Source organism: Cervus elaphus, chromosome 22 (genome assembly GCF_910594005.1).
Source record: "Cervus elaphus chromosome 22, mCerEla1.1, whole genome shotgun sequence".
Taxonomy (NCBI): Eukaryota; Metazoa; Chordata; class Mammalia; order Artiodactyla; family Cervidae; genus Cervus; species Cervus elaphus.
Window position 1 is genome coordinate 6,590,847 of NC_057836.1, and position 27,997 is coordinate 6,618,843.

At 57.1% G+C, this 27,997-nt stretch overlaps 1 protein-coding gene, 1 long non-coding RNA gene and 1 other non-coding gene across 5 annotated transcripts; 1 reads left to right on the top strand and 2 right to left on the bottom strand.

Annotated features, from left to right (window-relative positions):
* Positions 1-72: 72 nt before the first annotated feature.
* LOC122679821 (NADH-cytochrome b5 reductase 3) lies at positions 73-24,891 on the top strand. 2 transcript variants are annotated; one of them, XM_043880579.1, is made up of 9 exons: positions 73-229; positions 9,511-9,642; positions 13,070-13,142; positions 13,522-13,628; positions 15,798-15,927; positions 16,380-16,463; positions 16,662-16,747; positions 20,148-20,247; positions 23,751-24,891. In XM_043880579.1, the coding sequence occupies exons 1-9, from the start codon at positions 209-211 to the stop codon at positions 23,921-23,923; spliced, it is 906 nt and encodes a 301-aa protein (XP_043736514.1). In that variant the 5' UTR covers positions 73-208; the 3' UTR covers positions 23,924-24,891. The 2 variants fall into 2 exon arrangements, with proteins under 2 accessions (XP_043736514.1, XP_043736515.1); XM_043880580.1 differs by lacking the exon at positions 73-229 and adding an exon at positions 2,486-2,521.
* On the bottom strand, positions 24,612-27,987 carry LOC122679822. Of its 2 annotated transcripts, XR_006336551.1 has the most exons (3): positions 27,793-27,987; positions 25,215-25,626; positions 24,612-25,101 (listed from the first exon to the last, which is right to left on the bottom strand). It is a non-coding gene; the product is annotated as an uncharacterized LOC122679822 (long non-coding RNA). The 2 variants fall into 2 exon arrangements; XR_006336550.1 differs by lacking the exon at positions 24,612-25,101 and having other exon boundaries at positions 25,173-25,626; positions 27,793-27,985.
* Positions 27,633-27,782, bottom strand: LOC122680929. Its single transcript, XR_006336840.1, has one exon. It is a non-coding gene; the product is annotated as a U12 minor spliceosomal RNA (small nuclear RNA).
* Positions 27,988-27,997: the final 10 nt, after the last annotated feature.

Sequence of the window (27,997 nt, forward strand, 5' to 3'; positions counted from 1 at the left end):
CCGGCAGCGCCGGCCGGCCCCTCTCCGGTATCTTCTGGCCGCGGACGGAAGCGGGCGGGGCGGGGCGGGGCCTGGAGGCCGGCCTCCCGCCCCCCGCGCGCCGCCACTGGGCCGAGCTCGGCGCGCCCCTCCTCCGGGGTGACGCGGCCGCGGGCGGGCCCGGGGCGCGTTGGTGTCGGCGGCGGAGCGAGCGCAGCGCGGCGCCAACATGGGGGCCCAGCTGAGCACGGTAGGCGGGGAGCGGGGCTCCGGCCGCCGCGGGCCGGGGTGCATCGCTGCGGACTGGAGCCGCGGGCGCCGGGCCTCCATCCCGGGCAGCGACAACTGCGGCCGGCCTCGGGGTCGGGGGCGGGGGGGCGCCCGGCTCGGACGTGGGGCGCAGGACCCCACCCGGCCCCGCCCTGCCCGCCGCGCCCCGGCCGTCCCCTGGCGGCCGTGACTCAGGCTCCGGGCTCCTGCCCTCCGGCCGGCCCTCCCGGCCGAGGGGCGTCGCCCGGAGCCGGGGTTGGGGTGGCGGGGGTGGCGGAGCGTTCCGGGGGAGCCCCGCCCCTCTGCCGGGCCCAGGAGTGCGGGTGTGCGCGCCAGGGATGGGAGAGGGCGGGGTGGGGGCGATGAAAGAGACTGGTGACCCCGCCTGTGAGTTCATGAGTGTGTACACGTGTGAAGTGTGAACGGTCGCCTCTGTGCGCGTGTGAGATGTGTGTGTGACCGGGGTGCGGTGCGACGTGTGTGCATGTGCAACCGTGTGTTTAGGGGTGTGTTTAGGTGTTTGGGGACGCTGAATGAGTGTGCATGTGTGCGGCAGTGTGAACAAGTGCGTACCTGCGCGTTCGTGCGTGTGGAGTGGGTGTGTGTGTGCACACGTGCGATGTTGCTGGATCACAGAGTGTTGTTTTTTTTTTACCACCCACCACCCGGGGCCCTGTTCTGGGCTGCACCCTGGGCTCTCCTTTTCTCCTGACCCAACAAATTGGCGAGGCCCCATTTTACAGATGAAGAAAATGCCGCCGGGGCCTTGGCCTCCGGCCCAGCTGGCTGAGTCTGAACTCCCGAGACCGCAAAGTCCACTGTCATGCTGTCACGTTGGCCAGGCCCAGGGCTGCCTCTTTTGGGATTCCTCAAGCCGCAGTGGGGGTGGGCGGCCTGTGTTCCCCCTGGAGGCTGTGACCAGGCCCGCCCCCCACACTAGTCCCTGGGGCTGGCTGGGGTTCTCCGGGAGCCGGAGGCCCAGAACCTCTTGCCTGGCCTCCTCCCCCACCTCCGCCCTCTGGCTCTGTGCGGCTCCCCCTTCAGGATGAGGCAGAAAGCCTCCTGGCCTGGCCAGTTTGCTCCTGGGTGAGTGGCCCAGCCTGGGACCCTGGGGGCCATTCAGACGGAGGGGCAGCTTTGCTCAGGGCGAGCCTGGGGGCATCAGCCCAGCTCAGTGGAACATCCTGACCGTGTTCCCAGAAATCGTCTTCCTCCCTCGCCGCTCAGCCTCCCACCCGCCAGCCCAGACACCTCCCACCCCGTGCTGTGTTTCCCACAGGGCTTCTCACCTTCTAGCCATCCACGTTGCCTGGATTTGGCTCTGCGTCCCTTCGATGGGCTTCCCTGGTGGCTCAGATGGTAAAGAATCCGCCTGCAATGCAGGAGACCTGGGTTCCATCCCTGGATTAGGAAGATCCCCTGGAGGAGGGCATGGCAACCCACTCCAGTACTCTGGCCTGGAGAATCCCATGGACAGAGGAGCCTGGCGGGCTGCGGTACACAGGGTCACAGAGTCAGACACGACTGAGTGACTAGGTGCTCACCCTGGGACGTGGCTGCTCAGTATTTTTGCCGAGCTGCCAAGGATCCCTCGTAGCCCCTCCGTGAGGGACAGAGCCCCGTGTGAGCGTCAGGAGACCTGCCCCAACTCCTGAGCCTCCTCTGTCCAAGGGGTGGTGGGATGGCCTCTTCCTCGTGGGCCCTTTTGGGGTCCCCGCTTGGCCCAGAATACCTAGAGCAGATCCCAGTCCTGCCTCCGGGCACAGAGGCTCCACGCAGTCTGCAGGAGGCCCGCTCAGGCTCGGGGCACCAGACTTCTTATCTGGGATGTGCAGGCCCTGCAAGAGGCCTCCTCCCACTGACGGAAGAGGGGTTAGCTCTGGAGTCTGCCAGCCACCTGGGGTACATGCTGGGGGGCTTAGCCGGCCAGCCCCAACCCTGACTCCCCTGGCCCCAGCACAGACGTGAGCGCTCAGTGGACCCGGACAGGACCACAGGTAGAGTCCAAGGCTTTCTCCTGCCCTGGCAGCTCTGTGCCTCGTCTGTGGTCCCAGCCCCCCCGCCCCTGGGCAGCAGGGCTGGGTCTCCCTCGTGGAGGGCGGATCGGCTCTGCACCCGCCCCTCCTCCTGGGTTCCCTTCACCGCAAGCCCTGAGCCAGGAGCCCTTCGCTGCAGCACTTCCTCTGCTCCCTCCTCCTTCCTGAGAAGGGGGCTATGAGGGAGGTGAACGCCCAGATCCCAGCCAGACAGCTGGCGGGCGGGCAGCAGGCAGGTAAGCCTCAGCACTGGGGCTGGCACCTGGGGAGGAACACGCCTGCCAGGTGGAGGTCCTGGCAGGTCCCTTTGCCCGCTGGGATCTGACCTGGGTAGAGAGGATGGCAGGGTCCCGGGGTGGTGTGGGGGGAATTCCAGTGGGGAGCAGCTGGCAGGGTGCCACCTAGGGGTGGCACGGCTACCCAGCCTCTCTGCTCTGTTGGGCAGGCTGGGGGCTCCCTGGAGACACCCTGGCACCCCATTTTCTTCTCCCCGTCCTATGTTATCAGAGGCGGGGAAAGGCAGGTGGGTTCCCTGGTGGGCAGAGTGTGACCTTTGGGGCGCCAGGTTAAGGCCTGGGAGGCAGCTGTCCCCTGGTCCCCCGGGTGGGTGGGGGAGGTGGTGTGTGTGTGCGCGTGTGTGTGCAGTGCACTCAGGAGCTGGGATGGGGCCGTAGCCTCGTCCGTCCTGTTTACTCTGCCCACTGTTTGCAGGGGTGGCAGGGCATCCCAGCCCCTTGTGAGTCTGGTGAAGCCTCCGATTTCCCAGACACAAAGCTTTGACCTTTCCACGGCACCCTTTTCTCAGCCAGCTGTGCCCACTGGGGTTTGGGTCCTGAAGGACAGACTGACGGCGAGAGTCTGCCCACAGCTGCCCTTTAGAAAGGAGTTTGTGCAGAGTCCACCCCTGGTCTCTTCGGTGGCCACACTGTCCGCAGGGGCAGAGATGTGGCTGCGGGGCTCAGGGCCGCCAGTTCTCACCCTGCCTCAGTGTCCTCACTGAAGTAGGGTGGCCGTAGTCCCCGCGTGCTGGGCTCAAGGACCTGTGCTCACGCGGGGTGGCCAGGCGCGGGAACTGGAGGAAAGGCCGCTGGTGTTTACCCATCCATCCGGGGTCAGCCCCTTCCAGCAGCGGCTCCAGCCCCGCCTCACCTCTGGGAGGCAGGTGTGTCTGGCAGGTGTGGAAAGAGCCAGGAATTCAGGATCCACCCATCTGGCCAGTGCCTGGTGGAGGGCCGATTCCTGCCCTCCCCCTGGGGGCATCTGGTCTCCTGTCCTGGTTACTGAAACGTTCAAAGTAAGAGAAGTCAGACTGCAGGGTAGGCGCTGGTGGTTGTCCCTGTGTGAATTTATCCACAGATGTTTACCAAGTCTCTGCTCTGACTGCCGGAGATGAGACACCAAGGCCCCCGCCTCCCTGTGTCTGCCATTCTGCATTGTGATTGCGCGTGGGGAGCTGGCCCAGCCGTGTGAGCCCCAGGCTGGCATCCAGGGCACACGGAGCTTGTGTCTAGAATGTGCAAGTTCTGTGGGAGGGCCGAGGTCAGTGTTGAGGGCTTGCCTTCAGAGCTGTTGACGAATGAGCCTTTTTCATGGCTCAGCACCTGCCCTGGGTTGGCATTTGGGGCAGGTGAGAGATTGGAGGGGAGAGACAGAAATTGGGGAACCAGAGCCCAGACTCTACCCTGGGCCGCGCCGAGCCGATGAGGGAGGCAGCTGGCCTGCCTCCCACAGCTGAGGGTCAACGAGGAAACACAGAGGAAGGTGCTATGCAGACTGCGCAGCAAAATGCTGGCCAGGGGTGTGTGTGAGTCACTCAGTCGTGTCTGACTCTCTGTGACCCCACAGAAGCCCGCCAGGCTTCTCTGGTCCATGGAATTCTCCAGGCAAGAATACTGGAGTGGGTTGCCATTTCCTTCTCCGGGGATCTTTCCAAACCAGGGATCAAACCCGGGTCCCCTGCATCACGGGCAGATTCCTTACCTGCCAGCCAGAGATCTTAGTTATCCAACCTGGCTGTGCATGCACTTAGACAGCTGTGCTGGGAGGAAGTGAAACTCCAGGGAGCAGAGCTCCACTTGGCTCTTAATGTCATTTAAGTTTATTTCCAGGGCTGCCAACAATAGTGATTTCCTGCAAATGTAACTTGGCTCAATTTTTTTCCTAAACAATGTTCCCGGTGGATATGCCTTCCCTGATAGATGTGGAAGGGGCCTGGAGCAGAGGAATCATCAGAGTGCCCCACCCTCATCCCCAGGGAGTTGGCAGAGGGCAGTAGGGGCTCCGGAAGTCTGTTAAGGACTTGATTAGCCAGGGAGGGGCCAGGCAGGTGAGATCTGAGGTTTGAGCCGGACTCTTGGAAGCTAAATAGGAAAGGAATGTGCTGGTTGGATGAGGGAAGAATGTGCAGAGGCCTGAGGCAAAAAAGGCTGGTGACCGGCTGGTAGGGACCTTGAGTGTAGGCAGTGGGGAGCCGTGGTGGGGGGTGCTTGGGGGTCGGGGGGAGCAGCTGGGGCCTGGCTTCGGGAGGTAGGAGATGGGATTTCAGTGGAGCTGGGGATCTGGGCTGTGGGCTCCGGGGTATCTGTCTTGGGAGGCGCCTCCGGAAGAACCAGACTATACAGGACTGGGTTTCATGGCCTTGGGCAAGTCACTTAACCTCTCTGAAAAATGGGGACAGCAGTCTCACTTGTTTTGAGCGTGGTCCCTTGAGGACAGACTTTGTTTATTCTTAACTGGATGATAGTCACGGTGCTGCCGCCTGCGGTTGAAGTGAGGATTAGCTCAGAGGATTCGCAGCCCACTCGTGGAGCAGTGCCAGCTCGGGGCCACGCGTGCTCTGTGCATGGCCTTTTCCAGCCTCGAGTCCCCCCCAGCCTTAGGTGGGACCTTCCTGAGGAGGGTGGAGCCTGGAGAGGTGAAGGTTCTCTACTGAAGTCCTGAGCTGGGTCTCAAACCCGGGTCTCTTGACCCTGGAGTCCTGGGCTGCCAACGGGCCTTTTTTTCGATACTTATCTTATTCCTTGATTTATTTGGCTGTGTCTGGTCTTAGTTGTGGCACATGGGATCTAGTTCCCTGACCAGGGATTGAACCTGGACCCCCTGCATTGGGAGCGAGGAGTCTTAGCCACTGGACCGCCAGGGAAGTCCCCCCAGTGGGCCCTAAATGAAATTCAGCGTGGGAGAAATAGCACGTGGTGGTCAGGACATGGTAGGTGCTGGATTAGTGAGCAGGAGGCCAGAGACCCTGTGTGTGGCCCTGGGCAGGCCAGGGGCCGGGGAGTGTGTGTGCTGGGGCCAGCTCCGTCGGGCCTTCCCTTTACACCCACTGGTACAGACCAGGGGCCCCGTGGGATGAGGCCTTGGCTGCACGCAGCCTGGAGGCCCTGTCTGCCGGAGAGGCACTGTCGATGGAGTTCTGAGCCCAACAAAAGGCCTGTAACCAAAGCTGCGGCTTTGCAACTTGAAGCCGCTGGGCCGGTTTGGGGGGCAGGGCCAGGCCTGGTGTGGAATCCGGGTACCTGTGTTCTTCATTGGCTTGTGGTGGGGGCCCCATGAGGGTGGTAGAGAAAGCTCCTGTGTGTGTGTGCGCACACGCACGCACACGTGCCCACATTCCGCAGGTTGTAGACCCCTCCGTGACCTCAGCCCCCCACCTCATCTCATGTTCCAGCTCCCCTGGGCGGTAGGCCAGCCAGTGGCCTTGACCTCTTTCCATAGATAAGAACAGCAAGGTTCAGAGAGGCCTCAGGTACTGGCAGGGCTTCCAGGAAGGGAGGGAGCAGTGAGGCTCGGCCTAGAGAGGGGAGGATCTTCTCAAGCGGTCTGCAGAGGAAGCAGAGAGGCCTCCCTGCAGGCAAGGAACTTGGCTGTGAGCTTCCTGGCGGCCAAGGAAAAAGGGGAACTCGTGCGGGTGTGATGAGAAGAATACGTACAGTCAGTCGTCTACCGTGAGAACTAAACTCAGGGAGCTACCCTGGGGAGGACAAGTGAACAAGCTGTGAGGCTGTTTTCTTGAGAACCAGTGTTTTGGGAGAACTTTCGGTTCTTGACCTCGCTGTTTGAACTGCCAGTATGGACTCCCTTCTTCACTTTTTATTTTGAAATAGTTTCAAACCTACAGTAAGTTTGGAAGAATGCATAAAAGAGCCGTTATATACTCTTGACCAAAATATACCAGATGTTAACATTTGCATGTATTTACTTTATTATTGTATGTGTGTATTTTAACCCGTTTGAGAGTAAATGACATTATGTTAATTCTTTGCCTCTAAATCCTTGCGTCTGTCTCCTAAGAGCAAGGACTTTCTTCTGCATAACTGCAGGACGATGATCAAATCAGAAACATACGGTGCTATTGTCTAATCCCTGGGCCTTAATGCATATTCCGCCAGTTGTCTCAGGATTGGCCTTCACAGCTGTGTTGTTTTTCTTCCCTCCTGGCCCAGAATCAAATTCAAAACCACACATTGCATTCAGTTTTTCTGTCCCTTTGGCCTCTGTACAGTAAGTCTCCTCCACACAAACCTTGTCCCTGTCCCTCGGGGGAAGTGGAGGTTTTCGCAGAAAACACGGGGGTGTAGAGTACGTCCCTTACACACGAACCTTCAAGTTGCAAACTTGCAAAGATGCGAATGTGTATTCCATCAACGTGAGGCGTGAATGAAATCACCTTATCTTGCTCGGCCTCCGTCTCCTCTTGCTGACGATCCTTCAGTTCCGCCGTCTCCCACCTCTTCTCCCGCCTCCAGTCCGTAACTCTTCTTGTCTGTTGACTCAATGCCAGACCCTGTGTGCCACCTGTTGTCCTGGACTACTGTATTTATCAAGGTACTCTACTGTAAGACTAAAAAATGTTGTCTTTATTTTTTGTTTGTGTATCATTTGTGTGAGAAGTATTATAAGCCTATTAGAATAGAGTACTACGTAGCCGGTTGTGCGAATTGGGTGCCTGTGTCAGACTTAAGAACAAATTGGACTTAACAAAAGCGCTCTCGGGACGGAACTTGTTTGTAGGTACGGGACTTCCCTGTCTTCATTTCCTATGACTGCATATAAATTGTCACAAACTGGGTGGCATAAGCGATGGAAATTCCTTCTCTCACACTCTGGAGGCCCAAAGTCTGAAATGGGGGTATTGCAGGGCTCACTCTGGAGGCTGAGGGGAGGGTCCTTTCCTCCTTCATGCAGCCCTCTCCCCTGAATCTTCTCTCTCTTAGAAGGAACTTGTCATAGGATTTGGGGCCTACTGGCAGAATCTAAGAGGATCTCACGTCTAGATCCTTAGTTTGTTTTTTTTTCCAGTTAATTAATTTCAGTGGCACTGGGTCTCTGTGGCTGTGAGAGCTTTCTCCTGTCGTGGCGAGCGGGGCTACCCTTCCCTGGGGTGCCCAGGCTTCTCATTGCGGCGGCTTCTCTCGTCATGGAGACGGGCTCTAGGTGTGCGGTCCGGGGACTCTAGTAGGTGCAGCTTGTGGGCTCTAGGGCGCAGGCTCAGTATTTGTGGCGTTTGGGCTTTCGTTACCCTGAGACATGTGGAATCTTAGTTCCCTGACCAGGGATCGAACCCATGTCCCCTGCATCAGCAGGCAGATTCTCATCCACTGTACCACCAGGGAAGTCCTCCTTGGTTTAATTACAGCTGCAGAACCTCTTTTCCCATCCCCTGGATCTGGGTGGACAGGTCTTTTGGGGGCCACCCTGCAACCCACCAAAGCGTCCTTTAATCTGGAACCTGTTCCTCAGCCTTCGTTTCTCGTGGCTTTGATATCTTTGAAGCGTCGTGCCAGTGACCCCAGAGGATGGCCCCTCGGTGTTTCCTCGTGTCAGAGGCGGGTCCTGAAGGAGGCACAGGGCGGTGCTGGCCCCTCGCTCCGTGTCAGGAGTTGCCTGGCCCTTTCCTGTGCTGCTCGCTGGTCAGGGTGGGTCTGCCAGCTTCTCTACTGCAGGGTTGGTCTGAGCGGTCTTGAGGCTGTTCTTGTCTTCTCCTTGGGTCTCGCTTGTGGTCCAGTTTGTGGAGGCTGCCCAGGACACGACTTCCGGATGGCCCCGGGTAGCCGCTGCACCCACATACATGCCCAGTGAGGTCACATGCCTGCTGGGGGACAGCCTGGGTTAGCCGTTTTCCATGGCTGATTTCCATCTTGACAACCAGGAAGTGTGGTTTCTGATCCCCATTTCACAGATGGAGAAGCAGAGCAGGGAGGCTCAGTGGGTTTCCTTCCCAGGGACAAACATAGCTAGAAAGAGCAGCAGGCTAGTTGCCTTTCTTTGCAAGGATGTCCTCTCCAGGTGAAACCTAAGCAGTTTTATATGGCCATGTGATTTGAGTTTTCTCTGTTTTCAAAGTATCCAGACCACCTCTGAGGGTCTTTGTGAGGCCGAGAGTATGGGGCAGGGCGTGCAGGGGGCTGGCAAGGAAGAGCCTCTTAGAGCCACATAGCAGGGTGAGTGTGATGTTGAGGGTGAGGACTGATGAGTGCCTGTGGGTGAGTTGCTTCGCCTCTCTGAGCTGTTCCCTTGTCTGTAAAGTGGCAGTGATGTTAGCACCTTCTTCAGGGTCATTGTGAGGTTAACCCCTGTGTGGGGCTCAGCACCGTGCGGAGAGCTTCAGGGACCTTGTCGATCACCTTTGTCGGGTTCAGTTTGGAGTCGGGGAAAGGACTCGCCCAGGGTCACCCAGCCAGCAAGGAGCAGATCTTCCCAGCATCCAGCTCAGTGCCCCGGCTGCCCCTCGCACCTGAAGGCAGAACCCCAGGGCTCAGGGGTTTGTCTGTAGAGAACTAGCACTTCGCATCACGTAATGGGGTCAGGGAGATTGACTTGAGGAGGGAGGAGGGGAGCTCCTCAAGGTTAAGCACTCCTCCTCAGTGCTCAAGGTTAAGCACAGGTACTTGAGAACTTTGTGCTGAGCTTCCTGGCAGCCAAACTGAAAAGGGCCACGTGCTCAGTTACATAGCTTTCCTTGTCCCTGTTCCTCAGGGGAAATGGAGCTTTTCCAGTGGCTCAGTAACACAGTGATGGCTTTCATGAGTTTGAGTTTTGTATTAATAGCGTCTCCCAGCTGGCACCAAGATGGTGCCAGGGTCCCTGGATGAACTGGGGAGAGGGTGTTCCTGGCAGAGGAGCGGTCCGGAGGTGTGGACCAAGTGGTGTGTTTGGGGGAAGGGCAGGGGGCAGGCCCTCTGCTGGGCCGAGCTGACCTCTTGGGTCTGCCCTGTCGTTTCAGTTGGGCCACGTGGTCCTCTCCCCAGTCTGGTTCGTGTACAGCCTGCTCATGAAGCTGTTCCGGCGCTCCACCCCGGCCATCACGCTCGAGAATCCAGACATCAAGTACCCGCTGCGGCTGATCGACAAGGAGGTCAGTGCGGGGCCCGAGGGTCATGGGTCACGGGCACCTCTCTCTCCTTCTCAGCATCACAGCATTTCGTGGGCATCTACTGTGTGCTCAGGGCACGGCCCCTCTTGAAGTAGATCCCATTATTTGCCCATTTTACAGATGGGGAAAGTGAGGTGATGTCCCATTCTAAGGTCTTCCCAGGTGGCACTAGTGATAAAGAACCTGCCTGCCAATGCAGGAGACATAAGAGATGTGGGTTCAATCCCCTGGAGGAGGGCCTGGCAACCCACTCCAGTATTCTTGCCTGGAGAACCCCATGGACAGAGGAGCCTGGCAGGCTACAGTCCATGGGGTCACAAAGAGTCGAACACGACTGAAGTGACTTGGCATGCATGCACGCATGTCCATTTCTAAGGCTACCAGTAAATTACCGAGGAATTTGAACCCGGGTCTTTGATCACAGAGCAGGTTCTCTGAACCACACTTACTATCCCACAGAAAATCAGAGTGGGAGGGATGCTGTAAGGACTTTTGGGTCCAGGTACCCATTTAACAGATGTGAAAACAGAGGGCAAGAGAGGAGTAACTCGGGTCACATTGTGAGTTAGGGCTGGGTTAGGACTCAGGCCTAGGCCCCGTGGTCATTCAGGGTGCCTCATCCCAGAGCCCCTTCCTTAAAGACAAGGTCTCCTCCCTTTCTCCTACCCTCACTCCCAGGCCCACACACTCAGGGCCCCTAGAGCCCTGCTTCCCTGCGTGTTCCCGTGATCTCACATGTGGCTCGGTCTGCACCTCCGGCAGGCTCACTCCTGCTCTTCCCCTCCAATGCTTTTCCGTTTTCAAACGTCCAGTCGTGGTTTTGATTTCAAACCATCCTCTCCCCATCTTCGCCCAGCCGCCCACCCTGTAAGGCCGCCTCCCTCCTCGCTCTCCCCCACCAAAGCCCCTCCCCCGTGCTATTTCTGGCCACAGGCAGCTGCCTCAGAAGGGGTGTGGCAGGGAGGACTGAGTCATGGGGCAGAGAAAGCCAGTCACCTGCTGCCAGCCTGAACCCCGGGCTCTGGTCTCTGCGCTGGGCTCCACGTTAGCGCTGGAGCGTCTGTGACCGTGGTTGTACCAGGAGTTCTTCTCGGAAGTCGAAAACCAGAAAGAGGCCAAAAAAAAAAATGACCACTTCCCAGATGAGACCAGACTTATACACAGTTTTTTCTTACTAAAATAAAACCACAACGTTTTGAATCCTTCTCCTTTCATAAAGTTCTTTTTCCTTGTTTTTTTCACCACGTGGTTTGTGGGATCTTAGTTTCCCGACCAGGGATTGAACCCTGGCCATGGCAGTGAAAGCCCAGAATTCTAACCACTAGGCCACCAGGGAACGCCCTTGTTACTGTTTTTTAAACCCAGAAGTAGCATATGATTTACATGCGCTCACTATAAAAATGGTACTTTTATAAAAGAAAAGCGCAAATTTATACATGCTCTGTTCTCGAGCTGTGACTGTTCCCCTCCCCCACCATGACCCCTGTGCAGAGGGTCCCATTCCCGGGTCATCGTGAGCCTTTTCTGGTGTCACATTTGTTACGTACATGAGGTGGGGACGTTCAGGTGTGTGTATCCTTAGTTTCTCTTTTTAAATAACCTGATGTTTTTACCTGGCTGTGCAACACGGACTTCCCTGGTGGCTCAGACGGTAAAGAACCCACCTGCAATGCAGGAGATGCAGATTCGATCCCTGGGTCGGGAAGATCCCCTGGAGGAGGAAATGGCAACCCACTCCAGTATTCTTGCCTGGAGAATCCCCATGGACAGAGGAGCCTGGCGTGCTACAGTCCAAGGGGTCGCAAAGAGTCAGACACAACTGAGCGACTAACACTTTCACTTTCACACACAGCACAGACACCTTTTCAGGTCTAACCCAAAGCCGATTCATTCTGTTTGACGACTCTCTGGTCTTTTGTCACAGGGATGTCCGCAGTGGACCCTCCAGGCCCCTTCGATTGAGCAGGTGGCGAATGTCCTAGCAGTTACCCTCCCCCGTTGTAGCCTCCTGGTGGCTTTGCAGGGTCAGCAGGCGGACTTGCTCTTGCTACTTGCTGTGGTGCAGGGAGGGGTCCTGGCTGCCTGCCCTTCCCTTCTCCGAACGGGACTGGACCAGGTGATGGGCAGGGTCACCCTGAGCTCTGAGTGTCCACTGCTCGGCTTGTCTTGGCCAGCGGCTTCCTGGAAGCAGCAGCGTGCCAAGCCCTCACAGACGTTAGCCTTGTGACTTCTGCTGTCCTGGGCTAGAGATTGTCGAACACAGTAATCATCAGGGTCTTTGCCTCATTTCTGTTCTTCCTCCAAAAATGTCTGGCATGTGGGTTTCTGACCTCGAACCCCAGGACTGCTTGATAATCCTGGAATCCACTTGCGGGAGGCCTTGGGCTTCTGTTTGCAGCTGGACTGTGGGGCAGAGAGGCCCTCCAGCTGCCAACAAGCCCTGTATCCTGAGTGGGGGCTGGGCGCCGTCTTTCCTGAGATCCAGGCCTCCTGCCCCAGCTTGCTCACCCCAGTGATGCTCTGGCCCTTTGGAGAGGTCTCTTGACCCTCCCTGGGTGGTAGCACTGTCCATCACTGGACCTTGCCTCATGTGAGCGTGAACACAAGTGCTGGACCACTAGCTGCCTGTCTTTCCAACAGCCCTTCCGCAACCACTGTCCTGCAGCGCCTGGTGCAGGGGAGACCCCCCAAGGGCCTTCTGGAGCCCAGTCAGGGTCTGGGCACTGGGTTCACATCCTAGCTCTGACACTGTGGGATGCTTGCCTCCCTGGCCTCTGTTAAGACCAGGCCCCATCCTCGGCCCAGCCTTGGTCCTAAGCCCCCTCTGCCCCACCCTGGAGGGGAAATGGCCTTTGCCCATTGCCCACGCCCTGGGTGCACATGGCCACGTCCACCTCCCAGGCCGTGAGGCTGCCATGCCTCCTGCTCTCTGTAGCCCCACCACAGTCATGCCATCCTGCCTTTGGGGGGCTTTTAGTTTAGTGGCTTCTGGAGCCCCTCTCTCGGGCCCAAGACTCACATGGATCCTTGTCTCAGCCCTCCCCCCCTCTGCAGCCAACCCCCAAGCTCTTCCCGCCACCCCAGGACAGGACACTTCTCAAGCTATGGCAGAGGTGGGTCCTTCCCTCCTGCCCCTGGAAGCCCTGGAATTTTCTGGGCCATTTGGCAGCCTCCCTTTGGGATCTGGAGCTCGCTCCTGCGGGTCCCTGCCTTTCTCCAGGCCAACGAGAACAGAGTACTTGCAGTGTTGCTTACCTCTGTGTCCTCACTCACACACGTGTGTGCAGGGCGTGTGTCCACCTGTCAGTGTCATCTCTTAGTGACACCCTGGTGCTGGGGCAGAGTGGGGGCTCTGGGTCCAGTGGCCCCTCTGGCCTGGGTGCCATCCAGCAGTTTGGCCTCCTTGCAGGTCATCAGCCATGACACCCGGCGGTTCCGCTTCGCGCTGCCGTCGCCCGAGCACATCCTGGGCCTCCCAGTCGGTGAGTGCAGCCCCGATCCAGCCCACACGGAGCCAGCCAGCCAGAGCCAGGAAAGGGAGGCAGGGCGGGGCTTTGCATTTCAGTGAGAGCAGGGAGGGCTTCAAGGAGGAGGTGTCAGCCATCCAGGCCTTCAAGGGTGAGTGTCAGAAAGAGAGGGCAAAATACCCCAGTGTTCCTGGCAGTGGCCCCATCAGGAGCAAAGGCAGAGAGCTAGGATGTGATGGGAGTCCCTGGGGTGGGAGGCGGTGAAGGGTACAGCGGGAGCCAGGGTCAGTCCAGGCTGTGGATGCTGGGTAGGGTGCAGGGAAGTGGGTTGACAAGACCTAGGGGACACTGCAGGGATGGTCCCCAGCCCAGACTCACCCCCACCGCCCTGCAGGCCAGCACATCTACCTCTCGGCTCGAATTGATGGGAACCTGGTCATTCGGCCCTATACGCCCGTCTCCAGCGATGACGACAAGGGCTTTGTGGACCTGGTCATCAAGGTGAGGCCCTGGGGCCCACAGCTGGGTGGGGCGGGGGTGACCACATGGCAGCCCAGGCCTCCACAGGGCCCAGGTGCCCGAGTCTGGCCTCTGCAGGCCCTGTGCTCACTGAGCCCAATCTCGGAGTGAGGAGCACCCCGTGGTTCTCAGCACAAGCCAAGCATGGGGGTCTCAGCAGAGGGCAGGGGGCTGGGTTCGGGATCAATGTCTTCAAACCAGGACAGATGGTCTGTGGAGAGGAAGCAGGCAGGCCCACCAGCTCACACAGGGCCCGCCTTCCCATCACAGACAGGGAAGCCCGGGGAGCTGGGCGCCCGCTCACCCTTGAGAAGCACCCCAGAGGCCCACTGGGGCTGCAGTGTGTGGGGCTTGTGGGTCCTTGTCTGGGCGCTGGGGTGAGGGGCTCTCTGGGATCCCCCACCAGTCAGGGGCTGGGTGCACACCACGGGGAAGATACAGCTGTTAGATGCAACAGACCAGAGAGACACAGACCACCCAGAAAGGCTTGTAAAAACCAAGACACGTGGAAGGAGAAGTGACGCCTCTAAGCCAGCACGTGTTTGTGAAAGTTAGAAACACAAGCTTTACAGCAGTGAGTCACTTTCTCTGATTATACACCCCAAAAGCGGGAAGCTGCCAGAGCTGCTGGTGGGCGTGGGGTGTTAGACACCTTCCCCAGTCAAGGCCCAAACCACACCCCCACCCACAGCCACCCTGGCTCAGAACTCCCCCGGGCACCAGGCTTATTGTCCCAATGCTGCTGTGCAGGCCCCAGGCCCCCTCACTGAACCCCAGGGTGGAGGGTGCAGAAACAGACCCCTGCTGGGCCGCAGCTTCAGCCCCGGGGGTTTTCAGGGTCCCGGGCTGGGCGCTGGGTCTGTGAGGGCAGGAAGGGAGTGGCCTGGCAGTCCTGGCTCTGGCCTGGGTCCCTTCTTCACTCGGTGTCACGCAAACCGCACGCCGGGTGCCCAGCCCACCGGGCCTTGGGAGCCTGTCTTTGGCTGGAGAGTGGCCACTGAACAGGTGGGCACACAGAGGTCAGTATTTGTTCAGGGGACGGACACCGGAGCTGGGTCAGGGTGATGACAATTGTGCCTCCTACCCCCTGCCCCGAGCAGGCAACTGTGAGGCGAGCAGGTGGAGATGGAGGGAAAGGACCCTCCCGGTGCAAAGGCCCTGGGGTCAAGAGGAGGCTTGAGGACTTGAGGGTCAAGAAGGGGAGAGGTCAGCAGGGCCGGGCAGAACCTTGGAGGCCCTGCAGGAAGGGGGGCTTTGTCCAGAAGGAACGGGAAGGTGGTGAGGGTTCATGCATCTCTTCTTGCTGAACTCACTGCAGCCAGATGTGGAGGAGGTGTTGGGGGGGGATTCAAGTAGAGGATGAAACGCTCATGAGGACCAGGTCCTTCCTGGCTTGGAGGCCTTGTGGCCCCCTTGGTTCGCCCTCGCTAAAAGTCAGAACGCTGGCCTGGCACACAGTGGGCTTGCCCACTCTCCTCCCGAATCCCAGACACACAGACACACCCACTGTCCTGCAGCCACACGTTCTCCCCCCCCACCCCCGAGGCTGCAAGCCGTGTGAGGCCCCCCGCCTTGGCACACCCTGCCCCTGCCCCCTCTCTGCCTGTCGGTCCTGCTTCCCCTTCAAGGCCCAGCACAATGCCCCCAGTGTAGCCCCCTCTGCCCTGGAGCTGCTCCTCCGTCTGCCCATCTCTTTGTCGAGAGTCGAAGCTGCATCCCTTTTTCCCAAAGCTGAAATCCCAAAGGGCACAGAGAAGGAAGTTGTTCCAAGAGTGACGTTTTCATGGCAGCACAAAGCGGAAAGAACTGAACATCCACCAGCAGGGCCTGCCCTGGGCTGACAGCCGTGGGAATCTCCTGCCGGGAGGGGTCACAGACACGGGTCTTGGCAGAACGTTATACATCAGGCCCTCGGGTCAGCTGCCGTGGACACCGGGCTGATGCTTTGACCTCCAAGGGGACGTTACGGGGAAGGCAGGCCCCCCAGGGGGACGGGACACAGACAGGGAAGTTCTGATGGGTGGGAGCAGCACCGAGTGAGCAGGCCACACGTGGCCGCAGAAGACCCCAGAAGAGGGTCTTCCCACTGTGCCCAGAGCTCTCCCTGGCACCCTGGGGACAGGGGCTGAGAATGGTGTGTGTGTCTTGCAGGTTTACTTCAAAGACACACACCCTAAGTTTCCCGCTGGAGGGAAGATGTCCCAGTACCTGGAAAGCATGAAGATTGGCGACACTATTGAGTTCCGGGGCCCCAACGGGCTGCTGGTCTACCAGGGCAAAGGTGATCTGGGTTGGACTCCCCAAGGGCCTGGCGGATGCTGTGGATATTGGTGCAGGTCCCGCCCCTGCTGCTGTCTGGAGGGGTGACTCCTGTAGGGCAGGCCACCTCCTCTCCGGGGCCTCAGTTTCCCCAGCTGCTAGGGATCAAGGTGGCCAGCGCAGGAGTTGCAGACCAGTCTTGGGAGGCACATCCAGCTCACAGACTAGCTTTGTTAGGCTGGAAACAACCAGGGGAGAGCTGAGCTGGGATCCCCTGCTTCTCCAGCCTCCTGCTCCTCTTGGCATTTGAGCTGGTCCTAGTCCCCCCTTCCCATCCCCCTCACCTGACTGGCTGGAGGGGGGTATGGTGGTCGCCGCACCCAAACCCTTGAGATGGGGACAGGGTCTCATCCTGTCTGACCCCCAAGCACGGTGTGTTTGAGAGCTGGACTTCACCCCGTCTGCTCTCCCCAGGAAAGTTTGCCATCCGTCCAGACAAGAAGTCCGACCCTGTTGTCAAGACGGTGAAGTCTGTGGGCATGATCGCGGGAGGAACGGGTATGTGGACCTGGAGCCCCGCCCCAGTCCCCGGTGGGCGGAGTTGGGGGCAGGGTGTGGGACGCCGCACAGGTTACGAGCGCCCGGGAGCTGCCTGAGGTCAGGGTTGTCCTGGCTGGCACTTCCCCGGGCATCTGTCTGGCACTGTGTGTAGGCAGAAGGCGCTCACACAGCGTGTGGGGGTGGCTTGTTTTGCAGGCATCACCCCGATGCTGCAGGTGATCCGCGCCATCATGAAGGACCCTGAAGACCACACTGTGTGCCACCTGCTCTTTGCCAACCAGGTCAGCAGGTGGTCCTGAGGTCTGCAGGCCCGAGGGTGGGGTGCCAGGCAGGCACTGCTCGGGGGGCTGCGAGGCACTGCGGAGACGCTCAGGGTGGCTGGAAGGTGTGTTGAGTGTTCTGTGCACAGCGGCCTTGCAGCAGCTGGTGAGGTCGGGCAGAGCTAGAGCGTCTGACCCGAGCCGGCCGCTTCGGTGGTGGGGGTGAGGCCCCTGGAGCACCCCCACACCAAGACTGGCTCCCCTGGCCGCTTCCTCGGCACCTCAGCGCTCCCTCCACCGCACGTGGAATTTGGGACTCAGCAGGGACGTGGGAAGAGCCTGAGGGTGCGTCTGCATAGATGCAGTGCAGAGGACACACCCACACGAGGTCCCTGAGCTGGCAGCATTGGGATTGCGTTCGGACCTGGGCACTCTGGCTCCCGAGCACGTGTCCTCCTCCCCATGCCTGCCGCTTGCCTGCCTGCCCTGGCCTGCTGTGTGGCCTTGGACAAGTCATTCTCCTTCTCTGGGCTTCCCTGTCTCCCTGAGGAATGAGCTGATGAAGGCAGGTCATCACGAGGATCTCTCCAGGCTCAGCGTTTCATGACTGAATATGTGGATTTTGCAGCGAGGCCCCTTTGTGGGGAGGCTCAGATGGGACACCCCCTGCCTGCGTGGGGGCGTTCACCAGGCCCCCCGCACCTCTCAGATACGGTTCAGGTCAGCCTGCCCCCGGGTCCGTCTGCCCTAGGCTCTGCCCCGTCCATCTGTGAGGACGCTGAGCCAGGAGGGAAAAGTTCGCCTGCGGTCCCTGGACTCCCACACAGCTGCAGAAAACTGCCCTGAGGTCAACCAGTGCGGCCTTGACCAGGCCCGGGGGTGGGTGGAAAGAGCCAGAAATTCCAGGCTGGCTGGTGGGGTGAGAGGGTGGGCTGCACTCAGCTTGGTGGTGCTGGGCGGTCTCCATGGAGGCCCTCCATCGCCTGAAGGCATCTCTTTGCCCGTCGAGGGGCGGTGGCTTCCGTTACCTATTTCTGCCTTTAGTCAGTGCAGTATCACAAGTCACGGAGCCTCTGAGAGTTCCACTCCGCACTTGCGAGGGAGCAAGAGTGAAAAAAGTGCAAAAAAAAAAGTATCACGTGAAAATTGTTCTGATCTCAGGGTCCCACTGGAGGGTCTCAGGGACCCCAGGGGTCCACAGGGAGCCCCACACTGGGAACCCCAGCTTTGTTCCAGTCGAGTTGTTGCCTCTCCCTCCTTCCCCCTGAGTGACGTGCGTGCTTGACTGGGACGGGGGCCACAGCCCCTTCAATTCCCCATCTGCAATGTAGGGTAACGGGGGTCCACCTCTCAGGACCATGTGAAGACTGAGGTGGCCTGGGACCGGAGCACCTAACATTGCAGATGTGTGCGTTCTTCCTGGGGGGACCAGGTGGCCGGGAATGGAGGCCGGTAGGGGCCCAGGGTGAGGAGGGTGTCCTGGGTCAGCCAAAAGCTCAGGCTCTGCCCCCAGTCTCAGCCGAAGGGAAGCCCCACTTTCAGAAGGGCGTCAGGGAGACAGTAAACAGCAGGGCAGCCTGGTTCTTGGGCAGGGAGACTGATGTTTGAAGGCGTCTGTTCTGCAGAAAGTAATACTCAGAAGTCCCAGTGGGATCATTTTTTTCCTGTTATGATGTGACAAAATGATGCACTATGGCCTGAAAGACCAAGTATACGTGGATAGCCAAGAAAGTTTTGAAAAAGAAGAGTGACAAGGAAGGAATACTAAAAAGTGTTGGTGATAAAAATAGCTCTGGAGCCACACGTGAGACCTGGGTTTACTGGACTGGCTGTTTCTGGGTAATACAGCAGGAAGTCTGGACTGTGCTGGAACATGCTAGAATATGTGGCTATTTACACTGAGGTTAGTTAAGACTAAATAAAATTAAAAACTCACTTTCCCAGTCTCTCTAGGCACCTTTTGTTGATTCCATAGTCTCATATGACCAGTGGTTACCCTGTTGAATAACACAGATCTAGAACATTCCCATCATTGTAGAAGGCTCGGTTGAACAGCCCTGGCCTAGAAGCAGACCTGAGTGTAAATGAGACTCTATCTGATGCAGGTGACATGTCAAACCTGAGGAGATGAAAAGGAGTGTTGGGTTAGTGCTGTGCACTTAGGAAAAATGTAGATCCCTACCTTACCTTATAGAAAAATGAAGTGTAGGTTAAGGATGTATGTATAACAAAGTGAAGCTTTAAAAGTAAAGGGTGAGCATTTTTAAATACAAGAAGTGTCATTGAATGAGTGAACAAAGATGGTCAGGCTAAGCAAGACACTGAAGGAAAGCCCGTCAAGAAGGCTGATAGACCCATCTGCTTGAAAATGAAAAGCTCCTCTGGGGAAAAAACACAAACTAAATAAGGTAGAAAGATAAACAACTGAGGGTGAGACACATAATGTATCATCAATAAAAATTAATATCCTTCATATAAAAAGAGTTTTTACAAACTAGTAAGAAAAAATATGAGCAGACTAGTGACAAGCTTACTAATAATAAAAGATAAAACACAAGCTTTACTTTCCATCAATCTGATTGGCAAAGCTTAAATGATTATTACCCAGTCCTGGTAGAGGTGTAGAGGGGTGAGTACCCCAGGACTCCCTGCTGGCCTCTGTGTTGGTTGTAACCTACGTGGGGAATAAAGCAGCGGCTTGTATCGAACGCCCTAACCATGTGGAATTTTCTGCCCTGGACTCCACTTCCTCAAGTTGATCCTGAGGAATTGACAGGGCACTGAGGATGGTCAGAGAGATGTTGTTCACAAAGGAGGATGTTCAGAACAATTTCCATGCCTCTCTCGTTGCCTGCCTATCCCAGCGGGGGGCTCAGGAGAGGTCGGTGAGCGGGTGACCTTTGCTGGTTGACGGAGCTCTTTGGCCCCAGTTTCACAACAGTCCTGTGAGTCCGTCATACTGCCCACTGACCGGAGGAGCCAGGTCTGTGAGTGACCTGCAAACATTCCGGGCAAAGTCTGTGCTTAGGAATGGAAAGGGGATGTTTCCGGAGTAGATTGCTAACACTCCCCGGGGGTCTAGGAAGGCTTCCCGGAAGAGGTGACACAAGCTGAACTCTACAGGGCCACGTGGGGCTAGCTGAGTGAAATCAGTGGGGGTGAAGGTGGGGAGCTGCAGGCCAAGCAGAGGGATCGATGTGGGCAAGGTTGCGGGTTGTGTGATTTGGGGAGTCGCATCTATATTTCCTAAATTATGGACCTATTGATACAGCCTGAGATGCCAGAACATAAAAAGACTTGGACTTTCCCTGGAAGCTTTGCCAAGCGTGTGGCCCATGGGTGGGCGGGATGACGAGGGTCTCCAAGGGCAGTCCCTGTCGCTGTCCCTCCTGACCACTGGGCCCTGTCCGCCCCCCCGCAGACTGAGAAAGACATCCTACTGCGGCCTGAGCTGGAGGAACTAAGGAATGAGCACTCTGCGCGCTTCAAGCTCTGGTACACAGTGGACAAAGCCCCTGAAGGTGAGCGGCCCGGGCCAGCGGGCGGGCTGGGGTGGGGGCGCTGGCCCACGCCCGCCTGTGCTGTGAGCCCTCTGCCAGGTGGAGCCTTCTGTCTGCATGGTCTCCCTTGGTCCAGCTCACCGTGGCCCTGTGAGAGGAGGGTGGTAAGGAAAGAGGGATCAGAGAGGGGAGGTAAGTGCCCCGCAGCGCACAGTGAGAAAACCCCAGAGCTGGGACTTGAACTCGTGTTCACCTCTTACGGAGCCCTAGGCCTCCCCCTGCCTGCACTGCTGGACACAGAAGGCCAGCATTCTCCCCTGGATCTGGGGCCGGTGCTAGGGGTGGAGGGTGATCGTTTCCACACACAGTGCAGTCATCAGCCCTGGGGGGTGGGCTGCACTAACGTACAGTTACCCTCAGTCTACCTGTCCAGATGCTTGGGCTGTTTGCCAAGGACATATAGGAGGCAGGGAGTGAAGGCTGCCCCCAAAACTTGAAACAAGGTTGTCCTCTGGGGGCTAGACCCTGCTCCAGTCTCTTGCCAGCGAAAGGCCCGGCCGCGCTGTTAGTTGGAGAAGGGCATGGCAACCCACTCCAGTATTCTTGCCTGGAGAATCCCATGGACAGAGGAGCCTGGAGGGCTACAGTCCATGGGGTCGCAAAGAGTCAACTGAAAAAGACAACTGAAGCGACTTAGCATGCACAGGATGCATGCATGCACTGTTCGTGGACACTGCCCTCTGGTGGTGGCACCTGGCAACGCCGGAACCAAAGTGCCTCCTCCTGGGGACAGTTTTAAGAGGAGCCAAGTAGTCCTGGCCAGGAAGAGACACAGTTGGGTAGTTTTCTGGTATTTTGCACTTACATTTATTATTACCCTGTCCGCGATTCGAGAGTAGTTGGAGGGCTGCTGAACCATCAGGTATAAACTGGAAAAGGTAGATGCTGAAAAAGAACACGGTACCAGGCCAGCGTGGCGATTGTGGAGCTAGAGGAGTGGGGGGAGGGGCCTGCTGACTGTGTTTCCCCCACAAAGTCTCCTTCAGTATACATGTAAAGAGAAAGACTTATCTAAAAAAAATCCTTGTCAAACTGAGATGTCTCTTATACACCTGTACATTTCATACACTAGCAAATAGGGTTTAATCCCATTAAGTTTTTTTACAAAGTACTTTGAGATCTGTTGATAAAATGTGATCTACATGCCTACATCCTGCCCTGTTCCAGAGGGATTTTAGGCAGTTTAGGGAGACTTTGTGGAGTGAGTCAGAGTGGTACCAATGGAAAGTGGGAGTGAAAGAAAAAACCAAGGGCAGACCCATAAAATGGAACCTAGAGTGAGGTTTGTACAGGAGTATGGGCGGTGGTGCACCCTTACCAGGACTGACCATGCGTATCCCTCTGAGCTTCCCAGCAGCCAGTTACTGAGCACAGTGCCCGTGTAGTAGAGAGTATACCCTGTTTCTCAGCACAGTGGAGGCTTCCTCATCTAGGACCAGCTGAGACTGACTTGCTCCCCCTCCCCTAAGGGACCTCCCCCTCCCTCGTGGAGCGTGCACAGTGTGACACGGGGCAGTGTCCATCTAGACAAGGCCCCTCAACCTCCGCATGACCTTGGACTTCCGCAGCTGCGTTTCTGTTGGTGTCAAAGGCTTTAGTGAGGCTCTTCCAGATTGTGAAGGACAGAGAGAAGCCAGATAAGTGGGTGTTTGGAGCTGGAGGTACTCAGGGAACAGGACCCGTCCCCCAGCCTCAGGCGGGCCTGGTGGAGCCTGCTGGCCTGATAGACGCAGTGTTGCTCTGTCTGCTGCTCGCACGGCCCTCGGCCTGCTGTCTTGCCGGAGCCAAACCAGAGGGCTGGCCTGGATAGGCCCCCCACTCGTTGGCCAGGGCTCAGAGGCTGGCCTGGGGTCAGGCACCTCCTGTGGGATCAGGAGGTGGCTGACTGTGGCTTCTCGGAGGGGAGGGAGCATGTGGCAGGTGGCAAGTATCTGGCGGGTCCCTCTGTCCCTCTGGGGTTGAGATCCTGCTGAGCTGCTCGGCACAGGGGTCACTTGAGGGGCCAGCATGTGCCCTCAGTCCCTAAGCAGTGTTTGTCCCGACTGACCATTGAAGAACTGCGGAGCAAGGTGAGCTTCAGACTGGGTTGCTCCTCACACATCTGCAAAAGGGGGTCACATTGTTGGGCAGGACAGATGATGGGGGCAGGGAGCCGCGCACCAGGACCGGCTGGTCCCCTGTCCCTGAGCAGCCCCCATCAGCGGGTCAGTCCTGAGGGTCTGTGTGGGACTAGAGTCCTGCTGGCCCCAGGGTGCCGGGTTCTCACCATGGGCACCGGCAGTCACTGGGAGGAATAAAAGGCAGCTCTGGATCTCAGGTGAAATCTGGAGACACAACTGCGCATGTGCGTGTGCAAGACAGGGAAGCAAGCAGGACTTCGAGGAGCTGAGGCTGCTCTTTTGAGGACCCTGCATCTGAAACTTCAGCCTATGTCCTGGCCTTGCTGTTTTCCGGCTCAGTTCAGTTCAGTTCAGTCGCCCAGTCGTGTCCGACTCTGCGACCCCATGGAGAGAAGCACGCCAGGCCTCCCTGTCCATCACCAACTCCCAGGGTCCACCCAAACCCATGTCCTTTGAGTTGGTGATGCCATCCAACCACCTCATCCTCTGTCATCCCCTTCTCCTGCCTTCAGTCTTTCCCAGCATCAGGGTCTTTTCCAATGAGTCAGTTCTTCACATCAGATGGCCAAAGTATTGGAATTTCAGCTTCAGGTGAATATATTCCAATGAATATTCAGGACTGATTTCCTTTAGTATAGACTGATCGGATCTCCTTGCAGTCCAAGGGACTCTCAAGAGTCTCCTCCAACACCACAGTTCAAAAGCATCTGATGCTTATTTGGGACACATTCCTTTGTTCATTATTTATTGAGCTACTACTCTGTGCTCAGCTATCTAGGCACTGGGACTACAGCTGTGGATCAGACATGGCTCCTCGTGGGCTGACGCCCAGCGGAGGGAAGAGTCAGACAGTAGGCATGGGACTCTTAGGTAGCAAGGTGGTGGTGGGGGGGTAGGCAGTGTCACCCTGACCAGCCTGGCACTGAGCATTGGCTGGGGGGACCTCTGGGACCTGGGGTTGATGTCCCAGCCCTGTCCATGCCTTGCTGTGTGACCTGAGACAACTCAGTTCTGGGTCCTCTGGGCTCAGATTCCACATCTGTAAAATGGGATCAGTAGGTCCCGCCCTGTCCATCCACGAGGGTCACACAAGAGGCAAGTAGAAATGAAAGGCTTTGCAAACTGTAAAGTGTGGTTAGGGAACCTTGACAGGCTTGCATTTGTGGTCCAGGTAAGCCAGGCATGGGGGCAGGGGATCAGGGCTGAGGTCTGCTCCATTCTAACGTGTTTGTTGAAAGGAGGAATTCACGGGCACAATAGCTTCGGCATGGAGGAGGGGGCGGTGGGCAGTTGGTGGTCGGTCACACGGCCACCCTCGGGCTCACCTGGTCTCCTGCCCCGCAGCCTGGGACTACAGCCAGGGCTTCGTGAACGAGGAGATGATCCGGGACCACCTGCCGCCCCCGGAGGAGGAACCGCTGGTGCTGATGTGCGGACCGCCCCCCATGATCCAGTACGCCTGCCTGCCCAACCTGGACCGTGTGGGCCACCCCAAGGAGCGCTGCTTCGCCTTCTGATGGATGGGCCCTGGCCGCCAGGCCTGCCCACTCTCACTGTGCCCTGGCCGCACCCACCCCTCCTGCCATTGTTCGTTAACACCACCTGCCCTGTGTCTCCTGCTGCGGCCGGGTTCAGCCTGGCCTGCCCGTGCCTGGGAGGTCACCCCGCTGGGCTGGCCCCTGAGGGGCCCCTTTGGGAGCAGGTGTCTGTTACAGGTGCGCCGCCGTTGGCCACCTTTAAGGCAGATCCCTGTCTAGGCCTCGCTGGAGATGTTCCTGCCCTTCCCCCCGACCCCAACATACACACTACTAGGCAGAGGCTACCAGCACCATGCTCTCCAACCTCCCCAGAGCATCCCGCACCCTGGAAATAAGCAGAAATGTACAGGCATCCCTTAGCTACGGGTCCCAGGCCCTCACCCCCAGCCTCAGACCCTCGCCTGCCGCCCCTGCCTGCTTCAGGGCCACGGCCAGACTTCCACACCTGATACTACGTGGTAGCTGACACCAGTAAGTCCCTTTGGCAGGGGCTGCTGGGGTGAGAGGTTACCCCCACCCACCCAGGGCCCAGCAGGTCCGGTCAGCAGGGAGGTAGGCTGTCCCTGGGCTGGTGTGGGAGGAGGGGGCTGGCCAAGGGCCCTTCCAGCTGGCACATGGACCCTCCCAAAGCCTCAGCAGAAACACCCAAACATTCGGACAGCTTTGGAAGTTCCAAGCAGTCCACCTCCCATCGACTGCCTTAGTGTCCCGGGCAGCCAGCCCTGATGGCAGAGCTGAGATGGTGTACATTTATTCATCCGTCCCAGAGCCCCCCTGCTGCCCCTGCCCCAAGTCAGGGAGATTTCGAGCAGAGCCCCTTGTCTGAAGGACATTCACAGTGGCCTCGATGTTGCCTTAGACACAGCGTGTTAGCCTCTTGCATATCGGCTTTTTCAGAACCATTTATGAGCAAACATAACATTAAAGTAAAACTTTGCTAGTTTGAACCCTTTTGGAACTCCTAGAGGCTCTGTGACCTAAGTTGTTGGGGGTGGGGGGTGGGGAAGGGGCTGTGCAAGACCTGGCATTTATTTCTGAGGTTTGTTTGTGTTTGTAGTAGAACTCTGGGGAACTCCTTGACTGTTTCTCCACTCCATGCTTCCACTGCAGGGGGCACAGGTTCTATCCCTAGTCAGGGAACTAAGATTCCACAGGCTCTGCAGCGTGGCCAAAAAAGAGAAAGAAAATTTGTGGAGAGTACAGAAAAATATACACAGGAAAAGAAATATTCACAGGAAAAATATATATGCAGGAAAAATAAAAACTATACCCAGGAAAAGAGCAGACATCCAGAGGCAAACACTTATAACTTAGATGAAACCACACGGTCCACTGTGCGGCTGCTGCTTGCCCTAATGGCAGGCATGCTTTCCCTCTGTGGTCAGAAACTTGCCATAGGCCTGCTGGATCATGGCTTTTTGGTAGCAGATCCCTGCTGTTGGACAGTTGGGCTGTTTCCAGTTTGCGGATTTGTAAATAACAGTGGCTATCTTCAGCCTCCTCTCTGGTGGTTTCTTTTAGGATAGACTCCTGGAAAACAGAGTGTGGACACTGGAGTTCAGCATCTGTCATACCCAGTCTTGCACAGATCATCTCCGCCGTGTCAGAAGGTGTCCCCAGTCCTAACTTCAGACAACCCCATGTGACCCGTCTTTTCCATTGTACACTCTCCTCTGGACACCCTGAAAGAAGTAGAAAGAAGTTAGTAGCCCCCTCTCTCCCACAGAGAGACTGAGGCTGAGGGCAGTGAGTGGCTTTCAGGGTTGGGGGGAGGTGGCCCGAGGTGAGGCAGGTGTCACCGTGTCCTGTGGAGGCTACAGGTAGAGAAGGGAGTTCCTTCATTGAGGGTCCAGGTAAAGAATCTGCCTGCAACGCAGGAGACCTGGGTTTGATCCCTGGGTCAGGAAGATCCCCTGGAGAAGGGCATGGCAACTCACTCCAGGATTCCTGCCTGGAGAATCCCTTGGACAGAGGAGACTGGCAGGCTACAGTCCATGGGGTTGCAAAGAGTCCGACCCCGACTGAGCAACTTCCACTTTAACAGCCCCTTTACTCACCTGAGGTGAATTCACAGGGTGATAGATATCACCTACCCATACAGAATTTTTAAGAAATCAACGCAAAGCTCCAACTATATTATAAAAGCAAAAAAAGAAAAAGCAAAGGAGGCGATCTAGGTTAAGACTTAGTGCTTCCACTGCAGTGGGTAACAAGTTTCATCTCTGGTCGGGGAACGAAGACCTCACATGCCTTTGGGCCATAAAAAAAGAAAGAAAGGAATGTATAAAGTTATGCAGATTTCAGCAAGTCAGTGCTGAGCGCAGGCCCGGGAGGAAGCACCGGCCTGTGCCCAGACACAGGGGCTCCGCCCAGCGCAGTCTCGCCTCCCGGGCTCTGCCTCCCGATGCAGTTCTCCCAGGCCCAGGCCCAATCCTTGCTTAGTCTCCAAGGAAGGCAGGACCCAGTACCCTTGGCTACAGCGCAGTTGCACTGCTGGCAATCTATGTGTGTTCTCACCGGACAAAAAGTCCTGCGTGTTCGTACAAGAAACGGAGCGAAACCCCGGCCCAGAGAATCGTAACCAGAGCCTCCGGCCCCCAGACGTCGAGCATGGGAAGGCCAGCGGGACGCCCCACCGCGTGGCCGGATCCCCGCCGCCCGAGCCGCCAAGTGCGACCCCAGAGTTGCGAAATCTCCCTGGTGGAGGGCCATCCCGCTCACTGTCACAGATACGGTATCAGTTAAGGACCCTACTGTAGTTTAGGGGGCCGGCACCCAGTTTCGGCAGTGCAGAGGCGACCTGTATTTTCCCCCTCCGTCTGGAGCCCAATCTCAGACCCCCTCCGGCTTCACCAGCTCGTTTTTCCAGTGACCTTCCAATGCCGGATTTTTTATTGTGTTGTGGTGCTCTGTCAAGAGTAACTAACTCCACTGGCAGGACTTAGAAAAGATTAACAGTAGTGACTCATAGGGCACTTAATCCGTGCCTGGCACTGTGCTCAAGGCATTGCCTGTATTTTCCATTGATTGTGTGTGTTAATGTCTCAGTCGTGTCCGACTGTGCGACTCCACGGACTGCAGCCCACCAGGGTCCTCTGTCCTTGAGATTCTCCGGGCAAGAATACTAGAGTGGGTTGCCTTGCCCTCCCTCCTCCACGGGAGCGTCCCAACCCAGACAGAGACTGAACTGAACGCGCGTCTCCGGCATTATACGCAGATTCTTTACCGTCTGAGCCACAAGGGACCCAGGTTTCACTAACTCCTCAGATACGACTGAATACCCATCTCATACCAGGGTCAGTGCAGGAGGTTCAATGAAAAGGTAATTCCACATGTTGCCCACTTAAGTCACAAAAGCCTGTGTTACTTGCCCCACTTGCACACTACAGACCAGCAAGACACAAGCACATACATACACGTGAAGGAAAAACGGCTGGCTTCTGAAGATTATAGAGCACGGAAGTGTGACACGTGAGACTGGAAGCTGTTTGAATCCCATGCGCTGCACTCAAACATAAATAACTAACGTTAAAAATGTTAGCTGCCTACGCGATCACCTTTGAAAAACAGAAGCAAGTTGGTCGCCGCAAACTTAACCTGTAACAAGCATACCAACAGTGATTGCTTTCGACTTTAATCCTGTATCATACACATCCAGACTGTTCTATTTTTTAAAGTAAGAGGGGGACGGGCAGATCGCGACTCCCAGGCATCCCGCAAAGTAGGCGGGTCACCTTAGGGGCAACCTTTACCCGCTCAAAAATTCGTCTCACATTAGCAGTGAGGATTCGGGCGTCACCCCGAATCGTTATTTTCCTTACTCATAAGTTTAAGGCATAAAGACGTACCTGTCTTACTTCCTAGGTAATGAATCCCATTCTCATTAGCGATACGGTGAGTATAAAAGTGGAACGTTGAAGGCCGCACTTTGTTCGGTGAAGGTTGCCTTATTCATTTCATTGTTTTGTGTCGCTTTTCATTTTACTACTTTTTTGTTGTGAGAGAGGGGGAACGGTAGGGCCACAATATGCAGATAAGCAACCGGTTCGCAAA

Coding starts and splice junctions, on each gene's coding strand:
- LOC122679821 (XM_043880579.1), top strand. CDS start 209: ATGGGGGCCCAGCTGAGCACG. Junction 16,464..16,661: donor CATGATCGCGGGAGGAACGG/GTATGTGGACCT, acceptor CTTGTTTTGCAG/GCATCACCCCGATGCTGCAG. Junction 20,248..23,750: donor AGTGGACAAAGCCCCTGAAG/GTGAGCGGCCCG, acceptor CCTGCCCCGCAG/CCTGGGACTACAGCCAGGGC.